Source organism: Melanotaenia boesemani, chromosome 12 (genome assembly GCF_017639745.1).
Source record: "Melanotaenia boesemani isolate fMelBoe1 chromosome 12, fMelBoe1.pri, whole genome shotgun sequence".
In the NCBI taxonomy this organism is placed as follows: domain Eukaryota; kingdom Metazoa; phylum Chordata; class Actinopteri; order Atheriniformes; family Melanotaeniidae; genus Melanotaenia; species Melanotaenia boesemani.
In genome coordinates this window covers 978,829-1,004,407 of record NC_055693.1, presented here as the reverse complement: position 1 = coordinate 1,004,407, position 25,579 = coordinate 978,829, and the positions used below count along the sequence as shown (strand labels likewise).

The 25,579-nt window shown below is 47.5% G+C and overlaps 1 protein-coding gene across 4 annotated transcripts in view; it reads right to left on the bottom strand.

Moving 5' to 3' along the window:
* The window catches only part of ccdc141 (coiled-coil domain containing 141), a 70,811-nt gene extending 45,480 nt beyond the window's left edge, over positions 1 to 25,331 (bottom strand). Inside the window, exons 1-10 of one of the 4 annotated variants that reach the window (XM_042002366.1) lie at positions 25,234 to 25,331; positions 20,745 to 21,134; positions 15,009 to 15,131; positions 12,273 to 12,485; positions 6,847 to 6,943; positions 6,129 to 6,271; positions 5,887 to 6,054; positions 3,510 to 4,406; positions 775 to 1,248; positions 260 to 699 (exon numbers count right to left, since the gene is read on the bottom strand). In XM_042002366.1, coding sequence (XP_041858300.1) covers positions 260 to 699; positions 775 to 1,248; positions 3,510 to 4,406; positions 5,887 to 6,054; positions 6,129 to 6,271; positions 6,847 to 6,943; positions 12,273 to 12,485; positions 15,009 to 15,131; positions 20,745 to 20,828 — 2,639 coding nt within the window. In that variant the 5' untranslated portion in view covers positions 20,829 to 21,134; positions 25,234 to 25,331. Of the gene's footprint in view, positions 1 to 259; positions 1,249 to 3,509; positions 4,407 to 5,886; positions 6,055 to 6,128; positions 6,272 to 6,846; positions 6,944 to 12,272; positions 12,486 to 15,008; positions 15,132 to 20,744; positions 21,135 to 25,233 lie in introns of all 4 variants that reach the window. The other 3 variants (XM_042002369.1, XM_042002367.1, XM_042002365.1) reach the window with 3 other exon arrangements.
* Positions 25,332 to 25,579: the final 248 nt, after the last annotated feature.

Here is a 25,579-nt window from a genome sequence, read left to right as displayed (position 1 = left end):
ATGAAGGAAATACCTGAATTCTGTTTGTCTGTGTTCTAAGTTACAGCAACCTTTTAGTTTAGAACTCAGAGTAATGCATTGTGGGAATAAATGGTGAGTTCATGGTCAGTCCATCACAGTTGGTCAGATCTGCAGGTTGATGCAGTTTAACGTTGCAGGGGGTTCAAACAAATTCTGCAATAAGTTCCTTCTCCACCATCTCTACAGAAAAAATGAAGTAAAATGTGAGAAAAGTTCAGACAGAAGAGTGGTTCTCTACCTGGTTCCAGCTGCTGGGTTCTGGTTGCGTTCATCCAGGATGAGTTCATCCCAGCTGGGTTTGTCCTGTTTGGGCTCATCCTGGTTGGGCTTGTCCTGGGTGTGCTGATCCCGGTTGGGTTTGTTCTGGTTGCACTCGTCCCGGGTGGGCTGATCCCGGTTGGGTTTGTTCTGGTTGCACTCGTCCCGGGTGGGCTGATCCCGGTTGGGTTTGTCCTGGTTGCATTCGTTATGGTTGCACTCGTCCCGGGTGGGCTGATCCCGGATGGGTTTGTCCTGGTTGCATTCGTTATGGTTGCACTCGTCCCGGGTGGGCTGATCCCGGTTGGGTTTGTTCTGGTTGCGCTCGTCCCGGGTGGGCTGATCCTGGTTGGGTCTGTCCTGGTTGCATTTGTCCTGGTTGGGCTCATCCCAGTTGGGTTTGTCCTGTTTGGGCTCATCCTGGTTGGGCTTGTCCTGAGTGTGCTGATCCCGGTTGGGTTTGTTCTGGTTGCACTCGTCCCGGGTGGGCTGATCCCGGTTGGGTTTGTCCTGGTTGCATTCGTTATGGTTGCACTCGTCCCGGGTGGGCTGATCCCGGATGGGTTTGTCCTGGTTGCATTCGTCCTGGTTGCACTCGTCCTGGGTAGGCTGATCCTGGTTGGGTCTGTCCTGGTTGCATTCGTCCTGGTTGGGCTCATCCCAGTTGGGTTTGTCCTGTTTGGGCTCATCCTGGTTGGGCTTGTCCTGGGTGTGCTGATCCCAGTTGGGTTTGTTCTGGTTGCACTCGTCCCGGGTGGGCTGATCCCGGTTGGGTTTGTTCTGGTTGCACTCGTCCCGGGTGGGCTGATCCCGGTTGGGTTTGTCCTGGTTGCATTCGTTATGGTTGCACTTGTCCCGGGTAGGCTGATCCTGGTTGGGTTTGTCCTGGTTGCATATGTTGTGGTTGGGCTCATCCTGGTTGGGTTTGTCCCGGATGTTGCTCGCTTTGGAGAGACTGATGTCTTCCACCTGAAACAGGCAGCAGCAAAAATCAAACCTTAACATGACCACCAGAACCAGAACCAGTGGACCGTCTGCTGTTCCATCAGCCTTACAGGTTACATGATCTAAATCAGATTCAAAGAGACTTCTAGGGTCTGCAGCAGCTGTTTAAACTCAGTCCTACAGGTGCTGGTTCTTCTGGACCACCATTTTCTGGTTCTGTCAGTCTCATTCCAGAACTTTTCTTATCTTTGATTCCATGATGGTGGAACGAACCACTAAATAACTTTTGAAGAACACCCTGACACACCTAACTCACACACACTGGACGCCTGGACCAGGGGCCTCATTTCTAAAGATGGCGTAGAAACAAAAACCAGCGTACGCCAAATATAGTCAACTTTTGGGATTTATAAAAACCAAACTTGACGGGAGAATGTTTCTACCTCCACGGCACCCAGCTGTAGCACCACCCAGCTGGAACACCCAGCAAATAGAAAGAAATATTATTTACCACTAAATAAACTGCTACCAGTCTCAGATGTACCTGTATATATTTATTTTATAAATTAAAAGAAATTACCGCCATCATTACTGTCATCTAGCAGATGCTTTTCTCCAAAGTGAATCACCCCTGTGGGATTTGAACTTCCATCTCCCGCATGACAGACGGATGTTTTACCGACTGAGATATCCATCCGTACATTCCGACTCCTCTGCGGTTTCTTCCCTTCTGACACTGTGATGACAGCGTCTCCACCTGCTGCCACCAGTAACGTCCACGCCGTGTCCACCAGTTAAACATTTTTACCTTTTCCAACGTGGTCCATCAGGATCTCTGTCTCACACCCCGAAAAATTCTTCTTTTTAACTCTTTTTCCCTCCCGAGCCATCATGGAAATGATGTGATGAATATGTATTACAGGCGTCCACCTGACCTTTTATAGTCACCATGTGGGCGGGGCAAGGCGTCCCTCACCTGCTCCGCTTTAGAGTTGGTTCTGGTTTATGAAGAGAAACAGGCGTGGGACGTGCGTGCGTATGCTTTTATAAATCTGAAAGTTGATGTGTCAGCATTTCTGTGGTTTGCTTTGCTACGCACAGTTTGATAAAAAAGACCTCAGGTCTAGCTGGGCTTCAGGACCAGGTCTACCTGGACTCTGTCCTGTAAACACACCAGGTTCTGACCCTGGGTTCTGAGAGAAGCTTCATGTTTCTCAGGAACAGTGATGTAAACGCGACCACATTGTGTTATGGTCCATGCTTGTGTAAATGTGGGCGTGGTCAGTGGTGCCAGTTGGGTGGGGTCATGCTGAAAGCAACAATAACAGGAAAAAATCTGACAGATTATAAAAGAGACTAAGGGCGTGTCTCAATCCGCCTGCTTCTATACTTCCAACCACATTTAAGCTCAAAGTTTCAGCGTGAACTCTGAAAGTACCCGCATGCTGCATAAACTCGGCCAGAAATCTAGCGTGAAATGATGAACGCTACGCGCACTGAACGGACGTCATCTTGCTGACGTAGCGGAAGGGGCGGGACTTTCAACCAGTTTTCCAGAGCTGAATAATGAGAACACATGTACATGATGTAAAGTACTTTCATTCAGTGAAGATATCTTTGCTTATTTAAAAGCTGTTTTGTTAGTGTTTTAAATGACACTTTATACTAACAGGTATGGAGGAGCAGACACATGAACGTTTGTGCTGATGGTTTCTATTGTTATCTACTGAGATAGATTAATACAGTGGAGGCCACGGTTCTTTGTTTCACTAATGAGGCCTTTTAAAGGCGTTTAATACCATAAAAGTATGACGACATGCAAACACGTATGTTAACACGATTTTGGAAGAACTTGGACGGATTGTCCTAAAGTAAAACAAACGGAGCGGCGCTGCCATCAGGCAGCATGTAGGAGGGTCATGTACCTTACAATAAAGAAATAAGCTGCGTTCTAACTCATGTTCAGCCAATCGGAGGGGGACCCTGCGTCGGCGTAGGAGGTGACGTAGTTTACAGGTGGGGTTAAGTCAGGAGGAAACAATAGAAAGTAAAATCAAGAGCTGGAAATTCATTCTGGAAATTAAAGCAGCAGAAGAATCGCCGTCAAACGCTGGAACGTCCCTACCGGTAAGTTCAGAACGTCCGTGCTCCGTCTGGTTGGTGCTGACCCACGACAGCGTCACTACCGAAGGGCGGGGTTAGTGCGCCTCCGTCCTGTGCACGCTCGTAAATGCCTGGTTTGAGACACACTCTGGTCTCTGGTCTCACCAGAACCAGGAACCTACCGCTGATCGCTGGACTTGAGTCTCTTTGAATCTGGATCCTGACTGCGGGACTTTGGTCTTTTCTGATCTGGAGTCACGCTTTTCATCTGATATGGATATGGGTTTCAGAACTGGTCTGAAACCAGGCTGAAGGTTTCTGGCCTTCACTGGTCTCCATTCCAGTTTCCTGGCATCATCTGATCCAGATCCAGGCCTTGGGTCCTTGATTATCTCTAATCTAGATCCTGATTCTAGATGTGATCCAGATCCCAGCTTCACTTCAGACAAGGATTCATTCTCCAGGACTGAAGTGAAACCCAACTGAGAGGTTTTGGTCTCCTTTGGTCCAAAATACTCCTGCAGGTCTAGGTGAGAACCAGTCTTCAGGTCTCTGGTCTGTTCTGATCTGGATCTAGCCCACATTTCTGATGTAGATTTAATGTGCACCTCTTTGGTCTTGGATCTGGTTTTGGTAGTCTCCCCTGATCTGGAGCTGGTCTTCAGATATCTGGTCTTTCCTGGTGTAGAGTCCAATTTCAGATCTGATCTGGAACTCAGACTGAAGTTTCTGGTTCCCTTTGATTGGGACTCCAAATTCAGGTCTGAATGGGGATTATGTTGGCGGTCTTTGGACCTCAGTGATCTGGACTCATACGATCCAGATCCAGGCTTTAAATGTTTGGTTTGATGCGATCTAGATTCAGAGTTCAGGTCTAACTCAGAGTTCAGTTCTTCGTCTTCTCTGAATTCAGACTGCAGCTCTTCAGTCTCATCTGACACAGCTTGGACCTGGTCTTCAGGCTGCTGGTCTGAGCTGGATCCTGGATCCGTGGTTCTGGTTTCTGAGTGCAGATCTGCTGATGTGGATCCAAACGGTACATTTTGGTCCAGGATGTTTCCATCTGAGAGACACCAGACCTGCATAGCAGAAAACTGCTGTTAGCATCCATCCATCCATCCTTCATCCACCATCCATCCATCTATCCATCCATCATCCATCATCCATCCATCCATCATCCACCATCCATCCATCCATCATCCATCCATCATCCATCCATCCGTCCATCCATCCATCCATCATCCATCCATCCATCATCCATCATCCATCATCCACCATCCATCCATCATCCACCATCCATCCATCCGTCCGTCCATCCATCCATCCATCATCAATCATCCATCCATCCATCATCCATCCATCCATCCATCCTCCATCATCCACCATCCATCCATCATCCATCCATCCATCCATCCATCATCTACCATCCATCCATCCATCATCCATCCATCCATCCATCCATCCATCATCCATCCATCCATCATCCGCCATCCATCCATCATCAATCATCCATCCATCCATCATCCATCCATCCATCCATCCATCCATCATCCATCCATCAATCATCCACCATCCATCCATCATCAATCATCCATCCATCCATCATCCATCCATCCATCCATCCATCCATCCATCATCCATCCATCCATCCTCCATCATCCACCATCCATCCATCCTCCATCATTCATCCATCCATCCATCCATCATCCATCCATCCATCATCCACCATCCATCCATCCACCATCCATCCATCCATCAATCCATCCATCATCCATCCATCCATCCATCCATCATCCACCATCCATCCATCATCCACCATCCATCCATCCATCCATCCATCATCCACCATCCATCATCCACCATCCATCCATCCATCCATCCATCCATTATCCATCAATCCATCCATCATCCATCCATCCATCCATCATCCATCCATCATCCACCATCCATCCATCCGTCCATCCATCCATCCATCCATCATCCATCCATCCTCCATCATCCACCATCCATCCATCATCCACCATCCATCCATCCATCCATCCATCATCCACCATCCATCATCCATCATCCATCATCCATCCATCCTCCATCATCCACCATCCATCCATCCATCATCCATCATCCATCCATCATCCATCCATCCATCATCCACCATCCATCCATCCTCCATCATCCATCCATCCATCATCCACCATCCATCCATCCTCCATCATCCACCATCCATCCATCCATCATCCATCCATCCATCCATCCATCCATCCATCCATCCATCCATCCATCCATATCAGATCTGATCTTATTGATCAAATGGATGAAAATCTGGAGTTTGTGATATTTGGATGTTGGATTCTTCCGTCATGGTTCTGTGGCATGATGTTTGTGGATGCTGGTTGGGAGGTTGTTGGGAATGTTGGGTCGTTTTTGTTTATCAAACTGTGGACATGAAGAGGAAACTAATTCAATCCTGCTTCAGTGTTTTCTCCTCGTCTGATGTTTGCTCCCTTTTAGTTTCAGGAAGTTTTAAATACCAGTCATTTCCGGTCTGAACTGGTTTCTCACATCAGATCCGCCTCTGCACTCCTTCTGGAGCATGGTGATGATGCTCTCTGCCTGCTGGAGCTGCAGCCTGACGGTCTGCTCCACCTTCCTCCTCCGGTCCTGCAGCTTCTCCACCAGCTGCTCCAGCATCAGAGCCGGACCCCTGCTGCTCCAGGAACTCTGGGAACACTGGGGACAGGACACAGCATCAGCTGACTGGATTGTCAGTAGGAAGGATTCGTCACTCTGAGCAGCAGACTGACCACTTCCTCCTCCTCTTCCTCCTCCGCCTCCTCCTGCAGTACTCCTCCTCTCCTCTGGAGGGCCTCGGTCTTCTGCAGCTGTCTGAGTTTCTGCAGCAGGATGCTGCTGCTGTTTAAAACCTGCAGGGACTTCCCCAGGACACCTGTAAGGAACATGACACAGTAAACCAGTTAAAACCGGTTTTTACTGGTTTCAGCTCCAGATTAAACTAAACCTGCTCTGCATCTCACAGAACAGCTGTTTCTGTAAGTAGTTAAACTGATTCAAACCAGTTTAACCCACCAACAGCAAAACCAAACCAGTTCAAACTGGTTTATCTGCTACACGAACATCCGGATCAAACCGGCTCCGTTTGGTCTTCTTCTGCTTTCTGGAACTGAACTTTGAACTCTGGACGCTCATGTTTCTGATTTCATGGTCTGGGTCAAGATCTAGTTCTGGATCTGTATCTGGTTCAGAATCTGGATCTAGGATAGGGATCTGGATTAGGATCTAGATCTGGATCTAGATCTAGATCTAGGATCAGGATCTGGATTAGGATCTAGATCTGGATCTAGATCTAGATCTAGGATAAGGATCTGGATTAGGATCTAGATCTTGATTTGGATCTAGATCTGGATCTGGATCTGGATCGGGGTCAGGACTGAGGAGATTGTTTACAGAAACATGGAATCTTGCTGGATTAGCAGGATTCCGGCTGGAAAAGGGACCGGGTACCTCTCCTCATGGAGTCGTAGGTTCTCTGGACCTCAGTCAGTCTGGCTTCATCTGCTTCAATCTGAAGATCCTCAAACTGGTCCATGTTGCCAGAGAACTGCAGACAGAAGGATAGAACAGAATAGAATAGAATAAAGTTTGTACAAGTAAAAACAGGTTGGAATTCTTGTGTGTGTCCTGGAGTCCAGCAGCAAACAGAAACGGTGCATTCAAGACAAAAAGGTGCATAAAGTGAAGAAACTACAGGTTAGAAATAAAACAATAGAACTACACTAAAAACCAATAAAAACAGATATGCACACAGAACTGGATCCGGATCCAGTGACGTGCAGTGAGGTTCATGGTTGGTGAGGCTTTGATTTATTGTAAGAACTGAAAAGAGCTTCTTATTTCAATATTCATTCAACAACATGCAGCTGGTAATGCTTCATATCAGCATTCCTCTTTCACTCACACACACACTCAGTGTTACGAACTCTTCAGTGTGAAAAGTAGCTGCTGGTGTCCTGAAAGTCGCTAAATGACATCATCTAATGTGTATAATAACCTGGTAAAAGTGGAGAGGAACGTTATGGGAAAGGCAGAAATGGACGAAAAAACAAGCTAAAAATAATAAAAATAAAACAAATTCTTTGGTTAATATTTTCTTTTATTCTAGTTTAATTTTATTAAGTGTAGGTTGTTTTCTAATTAGGAGAAACTTGTTTTCCTCCACACTCTTCATTAATAGACATTAATATCTGACGGTAAGCCAGCCGAGATCCTCCTGCAGCAGCTTTGAACGTTTCATGTTCAGCCTGGTCATGAAGCAGGAGGTCATCTCCTGCTCTGGATGCAGCTGCTGCTGCTGCATGAAGCCTCTTCTGGTTGCTTTAGGACAGCAGCACCTACTCCTCACTGAGAAGAAGAAACTACGTTCATATATGTCCGTCTACAAAAGTCTCCAATACTGAAAAAGTCGCTGGATTTGTCGCTAGTCGCTTTAAAAAAGAAGACAAAACCAAAAAAAAGGTTGCTAAGTTGGCAACACACACACACACACCGTATTGGTGTGTGTGTGAGTGCGCCCCCTTGAGGTGAGGCAGAGTACTGTTTGCCTCGGGAATATTTCTCCCACAAACACATTAAATAATTACACAGACTGTAGAGGGTCGTGGTGTAAAACACATATTTCTGTAACGTTCATGTTGGCGACATGCTGAGGAACAGAAAACGTGTCATGAACCCAGTTTGTACTGGACGGTCCAGTCATGGTGAGGCACAGCTCGCCCGTGTCTCCACCGGGTTTCTGACCTGGATTTGATCGGGAAATACTCACATTTGGCCATTTTTACTTAATAAACTGTGAAAAACGTGTTAGAGTCATTTTAACACAGATCAGTGGAAAATATGAATATTTATTGTATGTTCTTTTCTTTATCATGACCTCACCTGACCACACGTCACAGATCTGGGAGGTCGTGTAGCGTATTACAGACATTGAGCCTCCAGCCTCACAGCGGCTGGAAAAGGTTGCCATGGAAGCAGCCCTGCGAGTGCTGATGCTCTCAGGTTGTAGCCTGACTCCGCCCACTGGAACAGTGTGTGGGCTGGGTGGTGTCTCTGAGAACACTTTGTGCTGCTTGACGATGGCGTCCATGGAGGGGAGGTCAGAGCCTCAGACTCAGTTCCCGTACCACGCTGGTAGACCACTGGCGAGGATGCTTTCAGCCAGTCCTCTGTAGGCCGGGCTGAGGGGCTGACGTTTAAGCCTCTGCTGAGCTCTTTTCACTGTGACAACAGGGGTTTTTGCCCAGCTGAGGCTCTCTGTGATGTGAAGGCCAAAGAACTTTTGGGAATCAGTCCGTTCCACCACAGTCCAGTTGAAGGTGAGTGGCTGATGAGGGGGGGGGGTCCTCCTATGAGTTCTTTTGTTATGTCTATCTTCAGAATAAGGTTGTTGTCCTCTCCGTGCAGACGAGGCCAAGGATGGTCGTTTCATGTCATACGTTATGATGACGTTATTGTTGTCATGGGGGGAGGAACCTGCCTTTCCATTCTCAATACCTGTGGTCTGTCTGTAAGAAAGTCCAGGATCCAGGTATGGGTGGGTGTTGGTTCTCCGAGGTCAGCCAATGTAACGTGTCATCCACTGATCTGTTGAAGCAGAAGGCAAACTGATAGGGATCCACTGTTTCATGAACCATGGTGCTGATGTGGGTTAAGACCATCTTAACCCACGGGTGTGCCATTATCTGAGATTATTTAATGTTATGTTTGTTTTCTTGGGGAAGAAAGGACTTAAAGGTGGGCGGTACAGTTTCCTTTGAGAGGGAGATGATGAAGATGTCTGTGTACACCTCCGCCAGCTGCTCTGCACTGGCCTTCAGGACTCTTGGTGACACATGGTCTGGTCCCACAGCCTTGCGGGAGCTCCCCAGTCTCAGAGCTCTGAGGACCTGTGTGTTACCTGAGGTGCTGCCGGGGTCACGGGGGTTCTTTAAGAGGATGCACCAGGACTGAAATGTTTCCGCTACCTGTGCTCAGGCGGATGTCATTAAAGACCTGAACTAGAGCATCTCAGTGCTGTGGTGTGGCCGGAAACCTGACTGGTCGACATCAGAAAAGTTAAGGTTATGTCCACATGGCACCGAAGCCGGTTCAGGTGTGAAAACGGTGGCAAAAACAAGGAGAAAGGCTTCAACATCCCCACGACACCGCTGTAGTACATACTACAGGCTGTGGGGGCGCTATAGAGTAACACTCCAAAGCTAGAGCAGAACAACGCATGTGCAGATAAAGACTCACTGCGTGTTGCAGGAAGTTCACATCGGAAGCAGAGAAGAGAAGATGGCTGAGGATTCACTGTGAAGCAAAAGAGAAACTTTTCTTTGGACTAATAAAGAAGTTGAGCTTCTTCTTTAAAATAAGCTGGACTACAAAGCATAAATAACTTGAGGAAGGTGGATGGAGAATCAGCGTGTGTTCATCCCATAGACGTCATATCCTGGAGGTGTGCGACTTTGCTGTCCGCACCGTACCGCAGACGGTAGAGGACTCAAACCGATCCACCTTGGTACCTGCTTCAGACATGGCCGGTTTACATGGAGGCTCATCCCTGCTTCGTGGGGATGAAAAGGTGGTTTGCTAAAATACTTTTACGGTTTTGCTGCTATCCAGCGTCGTGGGGACGGCCCCTTAGTGTCAGGAAGTTGTGTAGCTGCAGGAAGACAGCTTTTTCTAGAACCTGACCAAGAAATAGGAGGTTTGATATCGACCTGGAGCTGCTCATGAGGGACGAGTCCAGGTTTTTCTTTTTCAGTAACGGCTTGATTATGGCTGTTTTTAGGGTCTGAGGGAAGACGCCTGAAAGCAGAGACGTGTTTACAACCTGGAAGATCTAAGGCAGGGGTGTCAAACTCCGGTCCTCGAGGGCCAGTATCCTGCAGGTTTTCATTGTTTCCCTGATCTAACACACCTGAATAAAATCAAATGGATCCAACAGCTTCTTGTCAACTTCTTCACAATAACCCATTAATTTCAGTCAGGTGTGTTAGATCAGGGAAAAAATTAAAACCTGCAGGATGCCGGCCCTCGAGGACCGGAGTTTGACACCCCTGATCTAAGGCCATGCATCCTGAAACATTCTTAAAAATCTGGTTGCAGGGTGTCAAGACAGCAAGTGGTGGTTTTCAGATGGACAAGGACCTCCTCCAGGTTTTTAGGACTGACTGGAGAAAAGTGTGTCCTGGTGTTCATGTCTCTGAGTGGACACAGGGACATATGTCCTCCCCCTGTCATGGAAGCACTGACTGACTGCCTGGTTTTCTGGATAGCTGGTAGAAACATGTCAGTGGGATTTTCACCAGTGTACCGGTTCCTGATAACCTCTGTTTGGGCTTTTTGTTGACAATAACAGCATCTCAAAGAAAACCCAGGAATGATCAGACAGAACAACGTCCACCACCACAACCTGGAAATATTCAGACCTTTAGAGACGACCAGATCCAGACAGGGTCCTCTGGTCCACATGCTGAGTTAGACCAAAGGTATCAAGAACACCGTTCTCTGGTCCCTCCGTCCTCCGGGTTCTCAGCATGGATGTAGGAACCACCAACAATAACGACACAGTCAGAGTGGACAGATGACTGACAGCAGTTCACAATGTCATCAGAAACGCTGCATGTCCATGTTGTCGCTGCTCCAGGATTGTTGGACGAGGATGGTCCTTCCACCCCTGCGTGGTTCTGTAAACACTGTAGTCTGCCGGTGTTGTGGCTTCGTTGGGATCCTCCGTCCGAGCCACGTTTTACAGAAACATTAAATGGAGCAATCTGGGATGTACCGCTGTGTGACCAGCCGGCGGATGAGGCCGTCCATCTTAGTAGCCGGAGACTGGATGCTGGTGAGGAGTATAATCAGAATAGTTAGCCGTCCTTGGCCAGTCGGCGGAGTCTGTGTACTACACCTCTGGGAAGGAGTCCAGGACATTTATGTCAAAATGTCTTTTGCAGCTTATTTCTCTCAACCGAAAAATTGCTTCCTGATTGACATGAACTCTCACTGTATGCGCACGAAAAGACAAAAACGAGACTAACAGCACAAACACTAAACAAAACCTGAGTCTGAGGCTAGGTCCCACACAAAGGACAGCCATCGTCCCCTCTGAAGGACAGCCATCGTCCCCTCTGAAGGACAGATGGTGACTGAATGAATCTTAAACAGAACCCCACCCATCGAGGAGGACGTCGGTAACCAGCTAGACAGGAAGTGGATGTAAAACCAGACGATGGAAACGGATGTTGGATGATTATTATTATTCATGTTGATGATGAAGATGAGGGTGGAGATGATGAAGAGCAGTAATTAAAGCCTGCTGCAGGGGTCAGCAGCTCCGGTCCAGCAGAGGAACACTGAAACCTGCAGGATGGTAGATCTCCAGGACCGGAGCTGCTGACCCTGACCTGGTTCATCCTGAAGGTGCTTTCATGCTAACCAGCTGACTCGACATTTTTTCTTTATTTACTCGAGAATCTGACAAATTAACCTGGTTTATCAGCTGATTCTGATGTAACTGAATCAGCTGAAGATGATGAAGTTGAAATCTTCCTCCAGGATGGAGCCTCATCATAGCTGATCTTCGGAGTTGTGTTGGAGCAAAGAAGCTCTTCAGATCTGAGGCTCGTCAGATTTTAGGACCAAACTACGAGCGTGACCGACGCAGTTTCATCCGTCTGCGTCGGTCACGCTCGTAATCTGGTCTGTTTTCAGGGCGCTTAGCTACCCGTCTCTTGAGGCAGAGGACGAAGCAATACCAGCAGAAACCACGGGGGCAGTGCTGAGCAGACTAGCTGACATACGACCAGAGAAAGAAACAAACCATAGAAGAAGAAGAGGATCAGGAAGGGAACAAAAAAGTGACATGAAGACGTTTTTCTACTTCCTACCTCCAGTGCTCGGCGGTAAAAGTCTGAAGCCAGCATCAGGACGTCCAGCCGTCTTTTCAGGAGCAGAAGGAGCAGCGACCATCCCTCTCTCAGGGACGCCTCCATGGCATCGTTCAGTTTCTCCTCTTCCTCCTGCTTCATCCTCCTTCCATCCCTCCGCCTCAGCTCTGCCTCTTTCTTCTCCACCACAGATAAAACTTCAGCTTCATGCTTCTGCAACAACATGTTACACGTGAACTTCTGATGATGCTCATGTCAGCTAAGCCAGTAAAGCTGTTAGCTACCGGCTCTTCTAGTGCTAAGCTAACCAAATGCTTCAGTTTTACCCTGAAAATAAAATTCATGACCTAAAACTGATCATCAAATATTTGAGTAATTTTTATGAACAGGGAAAAACTAAATGACGTCCTGATGAGGAAATCTGTAGCTGTGAGGAACATTCATCCGGATCAATTTGGCCGTGATTGTCCTCTAGACATGAAATCTGGGAAAGAAGGATGTTGTCAATGAATTTAGACATTTTTTAGTTTCATCCATATTTGCTGTATTCTGATATATATGTGTATATATGACTGTCAAAGGATTAAAAATTTTATTCTGATTAATCACCATTCCTGACTATAACTGAAATCTGCACGTTTTTACTGCATCGTATCACCAGAACAAGCCGATGCTACAAATATTTACTGTTAACTGACCTTCTCTTGGGTAAACATTAAGTTTTTCTTCACTTTTTTACATCAGATGATCACTTTAGTTGTAATAATCAGTTCAATATTTAATAAAATCTAGACCTAAAAAAGGTCTCATCTGTGCCCCTCTTTTCCTGGTCAGGGCTCCTGGCCCCCCATCAGAACTTTTCTAGACCCGCCCCTGCATAGCTGAAGTAGAAACCCTGCCTACCACCAGCAGCTACTGTTAGAGAAGGTCCTGCCAACAACAAGACTTTGAGGTAAATATGTGACGGTGTGAACATGAACGCTAGTTTCCTCCTTCTCAGCTGATCCATAAACACAACGAGAGAAAAGCCGATCAGCTGATCACCGACAGCCGCCATGATTCACGGAGCAACATGAGAGGAGGAGGAAGCAGCTGCTGCACAAACAGAGATGACAGAGATCCTCTAGAGCGGCCATGTTGGTGCAGAACGCAGGATGAGTTCAAAATATAAATGCAGGAAAAGAGTGTGTGTTAAACACCCCGTTCTCCACGGAGGCGACATCCATGTTTCCACCCAGCTCATCTTTACCATCTCGCTGCACATGCATTATTGTGTTAAAAATATTAACGCAGACGACATTAGTTTCCGCTATTAATGTGTTATTTTTGACAGCCCTAATAATAAGCACAGTTTTTCACCCCTACTTTAAATGAAAGTGAAACATAATTTTTGCTGTAATTTCTCTTTATTAAAACTTAAAAAAATGTCCCTTTTAAGCCCCTCCCACGCTGACCTGTATGCTGACCTTTTACAACAAAGAATCACTGAAGGAGAAGACGAGACAACCAGCGAAGAAGAAAACTGGTTCATCTACAGGTTGATGCAGGATCAGAGTAAAACATGGCGCTGCATCAGATCCTAGCGGTCTGGGCTTCATCAGATTTTTATCGAGTTCTTTCAGGTCTGACTGCCAGACATTTCTCCTGCACATCATCCGTATGTTTTGGTTGTGTTTACTCACACCACACAGCTGGCCAAGAAAGCCCAGAGGCACCTCTACTTTCTCCACAAACTTAAAATAGCCTGTTACCTCCATCATGCTCTCCTTCTACCTGGCGCCACTGAGAGCATCATCACTGGCTGCATCACGGTGTGGTAAGGAAGCTGAATCACCCCCAGCAGAAAGACCCAACACGTAGCGAAGGCAGCCAGTAAGCTCTCTGGTGTCCCCCTACCCTCCCATACCCGCCTCACACCCCACTTCAGCCTCCTGGCTTCAGGGAGAAGGTTCCACAGCTAGACTGCTCCACCAGACGGTCAAACAGCTTCCTCACCAGGCTGTCAGCATACTGAGCTCTAGTCCCCATCTGCCCTCCGTCTGGACCAGTTATAGTTTTTGAACACTTGACCGTCTGCTACTGCCACTTTATTTTTATTGGTTTTATTTGTAGTTTTATGGTCTTCATGTGTGCCTTTAAATTATTTTTACATCTCTGTTATGTCATTTCTATGGTGAGAGCGAGCAGCATCTCACTTCCTCTTTATGTTTTTTACATACGATGAACTGACAATAAAAGTCTTTGAATCTTTGAGGTGGTTGCTATGTCTATTTCCACCACTAGATGGCAGTAGTTGTTACACACTGGAGGCAGAAAGCATTTTGTTTGTTAGATGGCCAAACATGAAGCAGTGTTTACTGACAGGCCGCAGTTTCTACAGAACATGAAACCTCATTCTGTCCTGGTCCATCTTCATCAGTAACCATCCTGCTGCACATCTCAGACTTTCACTTCATTTCCATCAGCTTGTTTTTAAATTTTAGTTTGAAATAAAAATAAATAAAAACAACAATCATCTCAGAGAACTTTCCAGAACCAGCTTCAGTACAAGTCTAGTTTCCAGGAGCTGCATTCAGAAAACATCACATAAAAGGTTTCTTAGTTCAGAAAGTAGATCTCCAACAGAACCAGAACCAGAGCCAGAACCAGGACCAGGACCAGGACCAGGAAGGGCAGTCTTCTGCCTCTACCGTGTTGGGGTGAGAGGATGAGAGATTACAGCGTCCATGAGTTTACCTGGAGTTTCTCCAGCAGCTGCTGTTGTTCCTGGATCAGCACCTGGTTTTCCGCCTGGTTCAAGCCGATCTCACAGAGTCCTGGCTGCACCTGGACCAGCTGGAGGTGGACCAGAGATCCACTCTGGATCAACAGAAACACAACAGATTGTGAGCAGTGTGGGTCAGTAGCAGGTGTTTTCTCTGCTTTCTTTTATCTGGCCTTTGTGGAGCCGAGGTTAGAGGTGATGGCAGGAACATGAAATGCTGTTTGTCTTCTAGCTGCTTTAAATACACTGAAGCCATGATGAGCGTTAAAGTTGGAGCGTTAAAGTTGAGTTTGTGAGCTAAGTAAAAGTCTCTTCTGTCAGGAATAGCTGCTCTGTAAGGAGACCAGCTGATTGTTGTTTACAGTTAATGTCCAGCAGAGGAAGTGAGAGGCTTCCCTGCTCACATGTATTAAAGCTCACATGCAGCCATTTTCCAGCCAGTTTAATGTTTCACTCGGTTTGTTCTCTATGGACACGCTGACCTACATGTATCTGTGCATGTGTGTGCATGTGCGTTTGTCTTGTAGCCTTCCTCTGGGTGATATGGTATCTCTGGCATGTTGACCAAAAAAAGACAGAAGGTGATCCACACACACACACACACAAAGACACACACACTTCCATGCATGGCAGCATCAGTAAATAGTCATTGCTATAACAGGAAACAGCACGTGGACACAGTGGTGGTCAGAATGACCTCCACAGGGACTCAGTCAGCTAACAGAAAGTCAGCTAACAGCCTGCCAGCTAACAGCCTGCCAGCTAACAGCCTGTCAGCTAACAGAAAGTCAGCTAACAGCCTGCCAGCTAACAGCCTGCCAGCTAACAGCCTGTCAGCTAACAGAAAGTCAGCTAACAGCCTGCCAGCTAGCAGCCTGCCAGCTAACAGCCTGCCAGCTAGCAGCCTGCCAGCTAACAGAAAGTCAGCTAACAGCCTGCCAGCTAACAGCCTGTCAGCTAACAGAAAGTCAGCTAACAGCCTGCCAGCTAACAGCCTGCCAGCTAGCAGCCTGCCAGCTAACAGCCTGTCAGCTAACAGAAAGTCAGCTAACAGCCTGCCAGCTAACAGAAAGTCAGCTAACAGCCTGTCAGCTAACAGCCTGCCAGCTAACAGAAAGTCAGTCAATTTTATTTCTCTGTGCATGTGTTTCTGTGTGTGGTTGGGGCGGGGTTAAGTGCACTTGTGGGGGGGGGGGGGGGGGGGGGGGGCTTGGGCGGGCCTGGGGGTGGTGGGCCGTGGGTCTGCCGCTGTCCCCATCCTCTCATTCCCCGTTAGGGGTGTGGGAACTTTCTGGGGTGGGTGGCGGCTCACTGGCTGCAGTCCCTGAATGGCCCGGTCGTGGGGGGCGGCCTCTCCTGGCCTGTCTTGCCCTGGGGGGCCTCCTGGGGAGCAGGGGTGCCTAATGCCACTAAAGGCTCATCATCCAGAGGGAAGTTTGCTTCCCTCTGGACGTACATCCCCGGACCCCTCTTACTTCCTGCTCTCTCTGTCTCACACACACACACACACGTAGGGAGTTGGGAGGCGTGGGGCCATGAGGGGTGGAACGGAGGAGACCATTCAGTGGTCTCCTTGGATGCACCCCGTGGCTGCTCGCCTCTCAGTTTTAATTGCACCAAGACACCAAAACACAAGAAACACAACACACAAACAACACCTGGGGGGCATGGCATGTGGTGCATGGCGGGCGGGGCCACTTAGGTGGCCCGGCTCGCGGCTCATTGCAGTCACTGCCCCTCAATTTTAATTGCACACAACACACACTACATAAACAGTCAGGAGCGGGGAGGGAGAGGGTATTGGGGACCTCTTACACCCCTGCTCCTCCTGTGTGTGGCTGGGGGCGGGCGGGGGGTTGCCCCGGGGCCAGGTCCCGGGATGGCTGCGCTGGTGGGCTGCTGGCTCTATGGGGGTTGGGGCCCGCTGTCCGCTGGTCCGCCTGGGGTGTCCCCCACGGGGCATGGTGGGAGGGTTGTGTGTGGCGTGATTGTGTGGTGGTGAGCGATTGTGGGTGCGGCACGGGGGAGGGTGTGAGTGTGGGGTTATATGGGGTGCAGGTTGAAGTAGATGGGGAGTGGGGGGAGGGGGCCGATAGCGCCCTGGTTCCCAGGGTGTGCGGCTGGAACATCGGGGTGTGTGCTGGCCTACGCCGGGTGGCTTTCTGGGGGGGCCTGGTCCTCCTAGGCATGTTGCGGGCCCTCTGCCTTTGGGGGGTGGGGCGGCCGCCTCTGGGCTCCCGGGGTCCTGGGCCCTTCGCTTGGGCTGCCCTGGGTGGGCCGGCGGCTGCTGATCTTGGCCCACTGAGGCCTGTGCCCCGGGACCGTGGGGGGCTCTTGCTGGGGCTCTCCTCTGCTGCCCTTCGGGTGGGGCTGGAGTTGTCTTTGTGGTGGGGTGGCTTGGGTTGGTGCTCCGGGTCTGCTGCTGAGGCCAGGCCCTGGTTTGCCTCTGGCCTCCGTGGAGGCGTGGTCGCATTTGCATGATCTCACTCACCACTCTTCATCACTGATCACTCCTCTTCCTCATGCTCTGCATGCTGACACAGTCACTGAGTTATCTAGTGGGTTTTTAATATTAAGCGATAATTATTAAAAAAAAAATATAAAAAAAAGAAAATAATAAAAAAAAAAAAAAAAAAAAATTGTATTTTTCCTGTGAGTTAGTATCTGGTCGCTGTTATGTCTTTTTGATTTGATTTGGTTATTATTTAAAAACTCTTAATGACTGGCAGCCCTGTTTTTTTTTTTTTTTTTTTTTTTTTTCTGTATGTGTGTTTCTGCTTTTGTAAAAGTTGTAGGAAATTTTCTGGTGTGTTCATGTACAGGTGTAACAGTTTGTTGTCTGGTGATGGTGTGGATTGAAGGGTCGTTTCCTTCTGTCTGTGATCTTTTTGTCTCCTTTCTTCTTTCCCTTTTGCTCTTTTTTTGCTATTTTCCATCTTTTTCTGTCCCCTCTGGTCAGGTCCTGCAAGATTACATAGATTCCGTGATTCAAAGTAAATAAATAAATAAATGAATCACATTATCAAGAGGAGCCTTACCCATAGGCCTCCCCTTGGCAGAGCAAATTTGTTCAGCACGATACAGCAACCAGATTATCATTTTGCTGCTATGATGCTGAACAGGACAAGTTAAAAAAAAAAAAAAAGAAAAAAAAAAAAAAGAATTTTATTTCTCTGGAACATTAGCAAGAAAAATCAGATTAAAAGAAAAAGTTAAAAGTGTGGACGTGGTTACTGCAGCAGGTGGGCGTGGTTCCTGCGGCAGGTGGGCGTGGTTCCTGCTGCAGGTGGGCGTGGTTCCTGCAGCAGGTGGGCGTGGTTCCTGCAGCAGGTGAGCGTGGTTCCTGCAGCAGGTCTGTGCTGCACGTTACAGGTTTTCATTAACACCTGGGTTTGTGTGTGGTTGTGTAAGGTGTGACTGTTCGGGAGGAATTACTGATTTCAATAATGGAAGTAAGGTACTTGATTCTGTTATAATTCCTTCCCACATATTCTACCAGGGCTACCATGGTACCAGGAAATACACCAGAGAACGTTTGCTTCAGTGGGACATCCCGGGCCATCCGGTCCGGGGAAATATCCCGTTCCTAGAAGACTTACATAAGGTGACTGAAAAGTACCGGATACATCATGTATGAAAGACAACGTGTGGATTGAAACCCAGGAAATGACGGAGGAGTGTGAGCGAGATTAGGACGCTTTGGACTGAGACTCCCATCGGTGACCCTCATCAATGTTCAGCTGCTGAGAAACAAGATGGATGAGCTTCAGGCCAACGTACAACGTGGTTATTAGAGGCTACATGTGTGATATTGAGCTGTTGGCTGTCTCTCTTCATCCCTTTTACGTGCCAAGCGACTTTCCTCAGCTGTTTGTGACAGCTGTATGAAGTCACTCTCTTCCAGCCGATGGGAGATTTTAATAACTGGAAGCTGAAAAAGGCCTTACGTTTGAATCAGTATGTAACTTGTACAACCAGATCCTGGACCTGGACGGACTCCATGGACAGACTGACCTACATGCATCTCCAAGTTCCGGCACCATCAAAGATGCCTACAAAGCCTCTCCTACACCCGACCACAGCACCATCCTCCTCTCCCCATGTTCAAGCCAGGACTTAAGAGAAAGTGAGAAGCAGAGGAATGAAGGTCTGGGATGAGGAGAGTCTCTCCGTGTTACAGGGAAGCACGAACTGGATGAACCAGCAGTTATAATGTTTGTGTGATGCGGTGATCAAAAAGTCTGAAGAGTTTAAACTTGGGTCACAAGAAACTTAAAGCAGGTATTTAGGAAACAACTTTTAAACAAGGAGATGAAGGAGGCATAAGAGAAGAAGAAATTAGGAGGCTAAACTGGATCTGAGGACAAGCTGGAGGAACAACTGATCTTAGAGTATTATGGGATGGCTACGCTGAAAGATTATAGCTCAAATAAAGACGTGTCTGAAGCTCTGAATGGTTTTCATCCTGGACCAGATGGACCACAGCCAGACTGTTAGAAACTGTGCGGAGCAGCTCGGCCGTGTTGTTCTGGACAGCTGACTGACTTCAGACCAGAAGCCCAGACTTCTCTGGTGAAGAAGTCCTTTGAGAAGCTGATCTTTTAAACCAAGTGCAGGTCCTTTCAGACTCCTGCTGTTTGCTTATAGACTCGGGAGGGGGGTGGAGGATGCTTGCATCACTCTACTTCACCTCCTGATGAGACCTCTTCAGGGTCCCGGGACACATGCCAGACTCTTTGTGGACTTCTCTGCTTTTAACTCCATCCAACCCTCTATTTTACCTCTGGTTCTAACTTTTATATTAATCCAGCACAGTGGGTTTGAGATTCTTTAACAGTCAGAGGGTGAGAGTGACTGGAACAGTGGTGGTTCTCCTCCTCAGGGAGGCGTCCGGCCTCCTCTGCTGAGCATCCTGTGCACCAGCAGCTGCAGGAGGCAGCAGGAGAAGCGGCTCATCCTGAACCTCACAGATGACCCAGTCATGGTGAGTCTGGGTGGCGAGGACAGCCTGGGCCCGGCGTGGAGGTCTGGAGTCCACCTGCAGCTAAACACTGACTAAACCACAGATATGGTTACTGTTAGGAAGTCCAGCAAAACAGCAGGCCTCCACCCTGCTCTCCACCTGCGGTACATGAGCAGCAGGTGGGGAGGAGGGTGGAGGCCTCCACCCTGCTCTCCACCTGTGGTACATGAGCAGCAGGCGGGGAGGAAAGCCAGATGCATTGTGGGAAACCAGAACCAGCCTCTACAGACGGACTGCTTCCCTCAGGTCTGAGATTCAGAGTAAAAAACCTCCTTTATTCCACGTGGAACAGCAACAGATCATTTTATTCTTTATGATTTTATTGAATCACTTTTATAGTGTTTTTATTCTTTTTGGTGTTTTTATCTTGAGTATTTTTAATTTTTGTTTATTATTATTATTTACGGGCCATCGGTGTACGGCTGCCGTTTTATTTTTATTTTAGTGGTTTTTATTGGTGCCTCCAGTGGCCCATCAGGTTCGCTGTGTCTGTTTGACAGTAAAACTACTTGAAGCTGAGAACTTTGTGTCCATCAAACATCCGAACCACCACAGGAGACGGACCAGACCGAACATGTAAATGTCATGTGGTCCAGTTTGTCCTCTGGACCTGGTCAGCCAGACATGCTGCTGTACGCTGGAGTGAATCTGTTCTACTGACTTCTATCTTCATCTCTACTCGTACCTTCAGGACGGAGATGATGATCTGAGATTGGCCGGCGTGGACGGCGATGGTGCTCAAAGTGGTGAAAGACTGACAAAGCTTCATGTTTGCTCCTCTGCTGGGGCGCTCCACCTGGTTTTGTCGTCTACTTGTGTTCAGTCATGTGGAAAATCTAAAGGTCTGAAGGACGTCAGAAAGCTCCTCTCGTTCCACTTCAGTTTTTACAGAGGTCTTCCCCGACCGCACGGTTCCACAGCTGTTTCCATACTTCTCTTCTTTGTTCTCCCTCCAACATCAGAGCACCACGAACAGATGCTGGACTAAAACCGAACCAGGTTCCTGGTGAGAACTGTCACAGAGCATCAGCTGAAGTCCAGTTTCTGGTTCTTCTTTGAGTTCTGACGGTGGAACCTGGACACAGAATGAGACAAAAAAAAAAATTTAAAAAAATTTAAATACCTCCAGGTTTGGCACCAGATCATCTTGGGTTAAGCAGACGTTCTCCAGGTGAGCCTCCACCACGGTCCGGTTCAGCCATCACAGCGAGTTCGACCGGGTCTGGATCACACGGCCACACCGCTTCTAACAGGAACAATCAAGAGTCCTGATCCAGTCCTCAAAGCTCCAGTTCAGTTCTGGTACTGGACTAGTTCCTGTGGATAAAAGTGCTCCTAAGCTAACAGTAGCTAACGTTATCCTGTTTTGGTTAAAGTCTTTGTTGGACAAACATGGAGGGCGCGTCTCAAGTTGTCTGGTTTCAGCATGAACTCTGAAAGTACCCGCATGCTGCATAAACTCGGCCAGAAATCTAGCGTGAAACGATGAACGTACTGAACGGACGCCATCTTGCTGACGTAGTGGAAGGGGCGGGACTTTCAACCAGTTTTCCAGAGCTGAATAATGGCGGCACCGACTCAGCGTTATCGGAGGCTGTTTCGTACTGATGTAATATGAAGTTATTCTATCATATAAACTGATCTCTTCCATCCCTGACCACAGCGATGGATCTGATCCTTTGTTGGAGGCTGTGGTAGAGTTAGCACACGTAGATGTTAGCAGTTTTTAGCCGGTTTCCTGGACGTAGATGGGCTATAAGTGTTAGAAATGATGAAAGCTAGAGGTTCCGTATGTTTCTTCATCGTTGCTGAACCTCCAGATTAAGCACTGCGGGGTCTGTGGCGTAAACGTTAACAGTCCTTAATCTGAAAACTGATTCAGACACACCTGGTTAGCAAACCGGCCCGTTTCCATGGTACCGCTGACTAAGCCGTAGCTGCAAAGGTTTACAAGATAATACGTTTAGAAAACCTCAAGAAAACCGTTTTGCCGTTAAGCAGAAAGGCCACGTGTCCTGGTCCTTTCAGGCCGTACAGCCTCCCACCATGAAGTTACACATGAACGTCTACACAGATACGACATCTGCTGGCATGTTTTCGTAAGTAGTGTGTGTTCCCTCATACCGTGTGTGTGTTCGTGTGAATCAGGCAAAGTGTTGATGCGTGTCAGCAAGCTGGGCCTTTTGTTCGTGTCCATGCGCCGCGGTTCATGAGAATATAATGACGGTGGGATCACCGTTAACCATGAAAGGGTCGGACAGAAGAAGAGTGAGAAGTGAAAAGAGCGACAGTACCAAAGGAAACAAATAATTAAAAAACATCTGTGCTGACAGCAGTGCAGTGGAGACGGCCGTGGATTTACTGTTCACTACATGATCTTTATGGCAGTTTTATGCATTGACATGATCCAGTAAGAATACAGGAAGATTAAAGCTCATACCAACACATCAGTAGAGCCACGGCGTGATGTCCGGGTCGCGGTACAGCTGTCCGTTAATAATAATTTATCCACCGCGATGACAGCGCGAGCACCTTCAAGGAAACAGGACTCTCCGTTGTTAACTAGACTCTGTGAAAGGAGATGTTTTTCACCGTTTCCTCCGGGAGCTTCAGGTGGTTTTAATGAAGTTTTTCACCGTGGTCTCGGGGTCCTCCTCCGTCTGCTCTGGAATCCCTGCAAATACCAGGTTCTCTCTCATGCTCCGCGCCTGCAGATCGATCACCGTTTCCTTCATCTTCTTACTTTCCTCCGAGAGACGGGTCAAGCCCTCGGTGAGGGATTTTACCGACTCTCTGAGACCAGCATGTTCTACAGCCAGAGTTTCCACCTGCTTCTGGATGAATTCTAGTGATTCACGTAGCGCCTGGAACTCCTTGTGGAGAATTTCTACCAGGCTCAAACGCGCATCAAAACTACTGAGTTTCTTATCTATAGAGATCAGAACATCCGTTGAGTCGTTCCCCGGTGGTGAAATAGCTCCTGGTGAATCCTCATTTCGCTGTCGAAGTGGAAGTGGTAGATGTTTGGTTTGGCTTCCTCATGATGATTCTATCGTAGCACCGATCTATAAAATCTGTCAGACTGGCCATGTCCTCCCGCTGACTCCAGAGTGGACCATAAAGACGCTATTTAATGAACGAATGTTTGAGTGTGCCTGGTCTGAATCTGCCGTCTCACCGGATCTACGTCGCTTACAGCATCAGCGTCACCTACTTCTAGTTACCAAGTACTAGTTAGCTGGCTCAAAGGCTCCTTACACTGCTCTACAGCAACGATGCAAGAGACTCATCTATCAGAAAAAGAGCACTTACAGAGAGAATGGACCAGATTTATAGGTCCTCCTTCAACACAAAAAGAGTTGCTATTCTACTAAACAAACCAGTTTATTTTAGCCACGAACAAACAATGGAGGATAAAGAGGGTAGATTTGTGATGGTGATAGGCACTGCTGGAGGGGCTAAAGTCACACTGGTTTATTTATATGCCCCAAACAGAGGAGCTAGCTTAAAACGAGGAGACTTTAACTGCAGTCTGCAGGTCCAGCAGGACTGGGTCCCATGTCCTCTCCCTGCACCGGTGGTGCCAGCCTGCTGCTGTCCGACCGGCCGTGTCCTCACCCGGCTGTGCTGGACTCACAAGACATAGACCCAGATCCAGGTTCTTATCAGTTCCAGAGTCAGAACCAGACATGGAGAAGCTGCATTCAGCTTCTATGCTCCACATGTCTGGAACAAACTCCCAGAAAGCCTCAGATCAGCTGAAACACTCAGTTTATTTAGATCCAGGTTAAAGACCCTCCTGTTCTCTGCTGCATGGACTAGTTTTTATTTAGAGTCCAGATCTGGATCTGGTTCTTAAAACTGGAATTTTTAAACTGCATCATGTTTTAATGCTGTTTTTAGCCAGTGTTCTTTCTTTTTCCCTTTTCTGTTGTTCTTAATGTTAAATCATGCTTCTTGTTTTCTGTAAAGCTCTTTGAATCAACCTGTCGTCGGACTGTGCTGCAGATAAACTGGTCTTGTCTGTTCCTATTCCTCCCTTTTCTAGTAACATAATCCACATTTTAATAACCCATTTATTAGAAAAAATAATATCACCATTTATGTGGAAAAACCAAAGACCAAGAATATGGTTAAAAGTAGTAATGTCAGCAAAAGAGAAAAGAGGCCTGAACCTAGCTGGTGTAAAGATTTTCTACTGGCCGCTCAGCTGCCAGCGGGGGTGCATGGGGTGCTCAGGACTTAGAGGCCAGATGGGTCTCAGCTGAATAGAACTCCTATCAGGGATTCCCGTATCTGGTCTTCCAGTTCTTAGCCAGCATCTCAGAAAAAACTTAAAATAATCATTTATGAATCACACACACATTGAAGGTCTGGAGTTCGGTCCGTGTAGAATATAAAGTTTTTACCATCCATATCTCACAGGGCCTTCAGTGTGTTATCTTACAAATCTGGCATTATGTTAGAAAAACAGACTGGGAAATAAACAAAGGAACCTACGAACATAAAAAGCCATCCCTCTGGACTCTCACATGGCTGGAGATGTCAGACGCCACAAAGCAAGCTGCAGACGATGCCTGAAGGACGGGGAGCCAGCTGCATCAAGAACTGGTTAGAAGGTTCAAATCAGGTTCTTCAGGACACCGTTAACACCTCAGGTGTCTGGAGGAGCTGTGGTACGGCCCCTGCCTTTTACAAACGTTTCCTACAGATCTGCTATGATTTTAATTAGTAAGAAAACAGATTCATACTAACGGGAGGAAACCGACCCTGCTGCGGTTATAAGGCAGACCCCAGTTAACACCCAAATCCCTCCACATTTAAACATTATTTTAATAATTATTTCTAATATTATCATTGGATTTATGGTTTTTATTTAATGTTTCATATATTCCTTTTTTTGTTACAGAACTAGAGGAAAACATGCCCCCGGTGCTCTGTTACCTGATAATTTTCTTTGTGCTGTATTTCATTGTTTTCTGCACTAAATGCTGGTACATGTTTTTTGCCTGTTCATGTACACTGAAGGCAATAAAGCTGAAAAAAATCACTTTAAGCTCCTTGAACTGGTTCTGGTTCTGACTCAGATGCTGGACTTTCCTTCACTGATATCTCCTCAGACAAGCTGATCACAGAAAACAACTTAACCATGAAAGCACAAGTTGACCACAAACCTTCCACACACCAGATCCTGACCCAGAGCAAGCTGATCCAGAAGCAGAGGACGGCACCTGAAGCTCGGTGCTGCAGACCTGAACGCTTCCCGCTGAACTGAGGAGTCCGAGGAGCGCCAGAGGAAGCACAGCTGAGGGGGGAGGAGCTAAAAATAGACGAGGCTTCAGTCAGATTATCAGACAGCTGAGTGACAGAGAGACATCTGACTTCCATAAACAAACACCGCTCGCTCTCCCTCTGGAGAACATTTAGGAGGCGCTTCAGGGTCCTGGATCCCGAGCCAGGAGACAAGATCTGGTTCATCAGAACATTTTAACCTACGTTCAAAAAGTTCTGAACAGAATT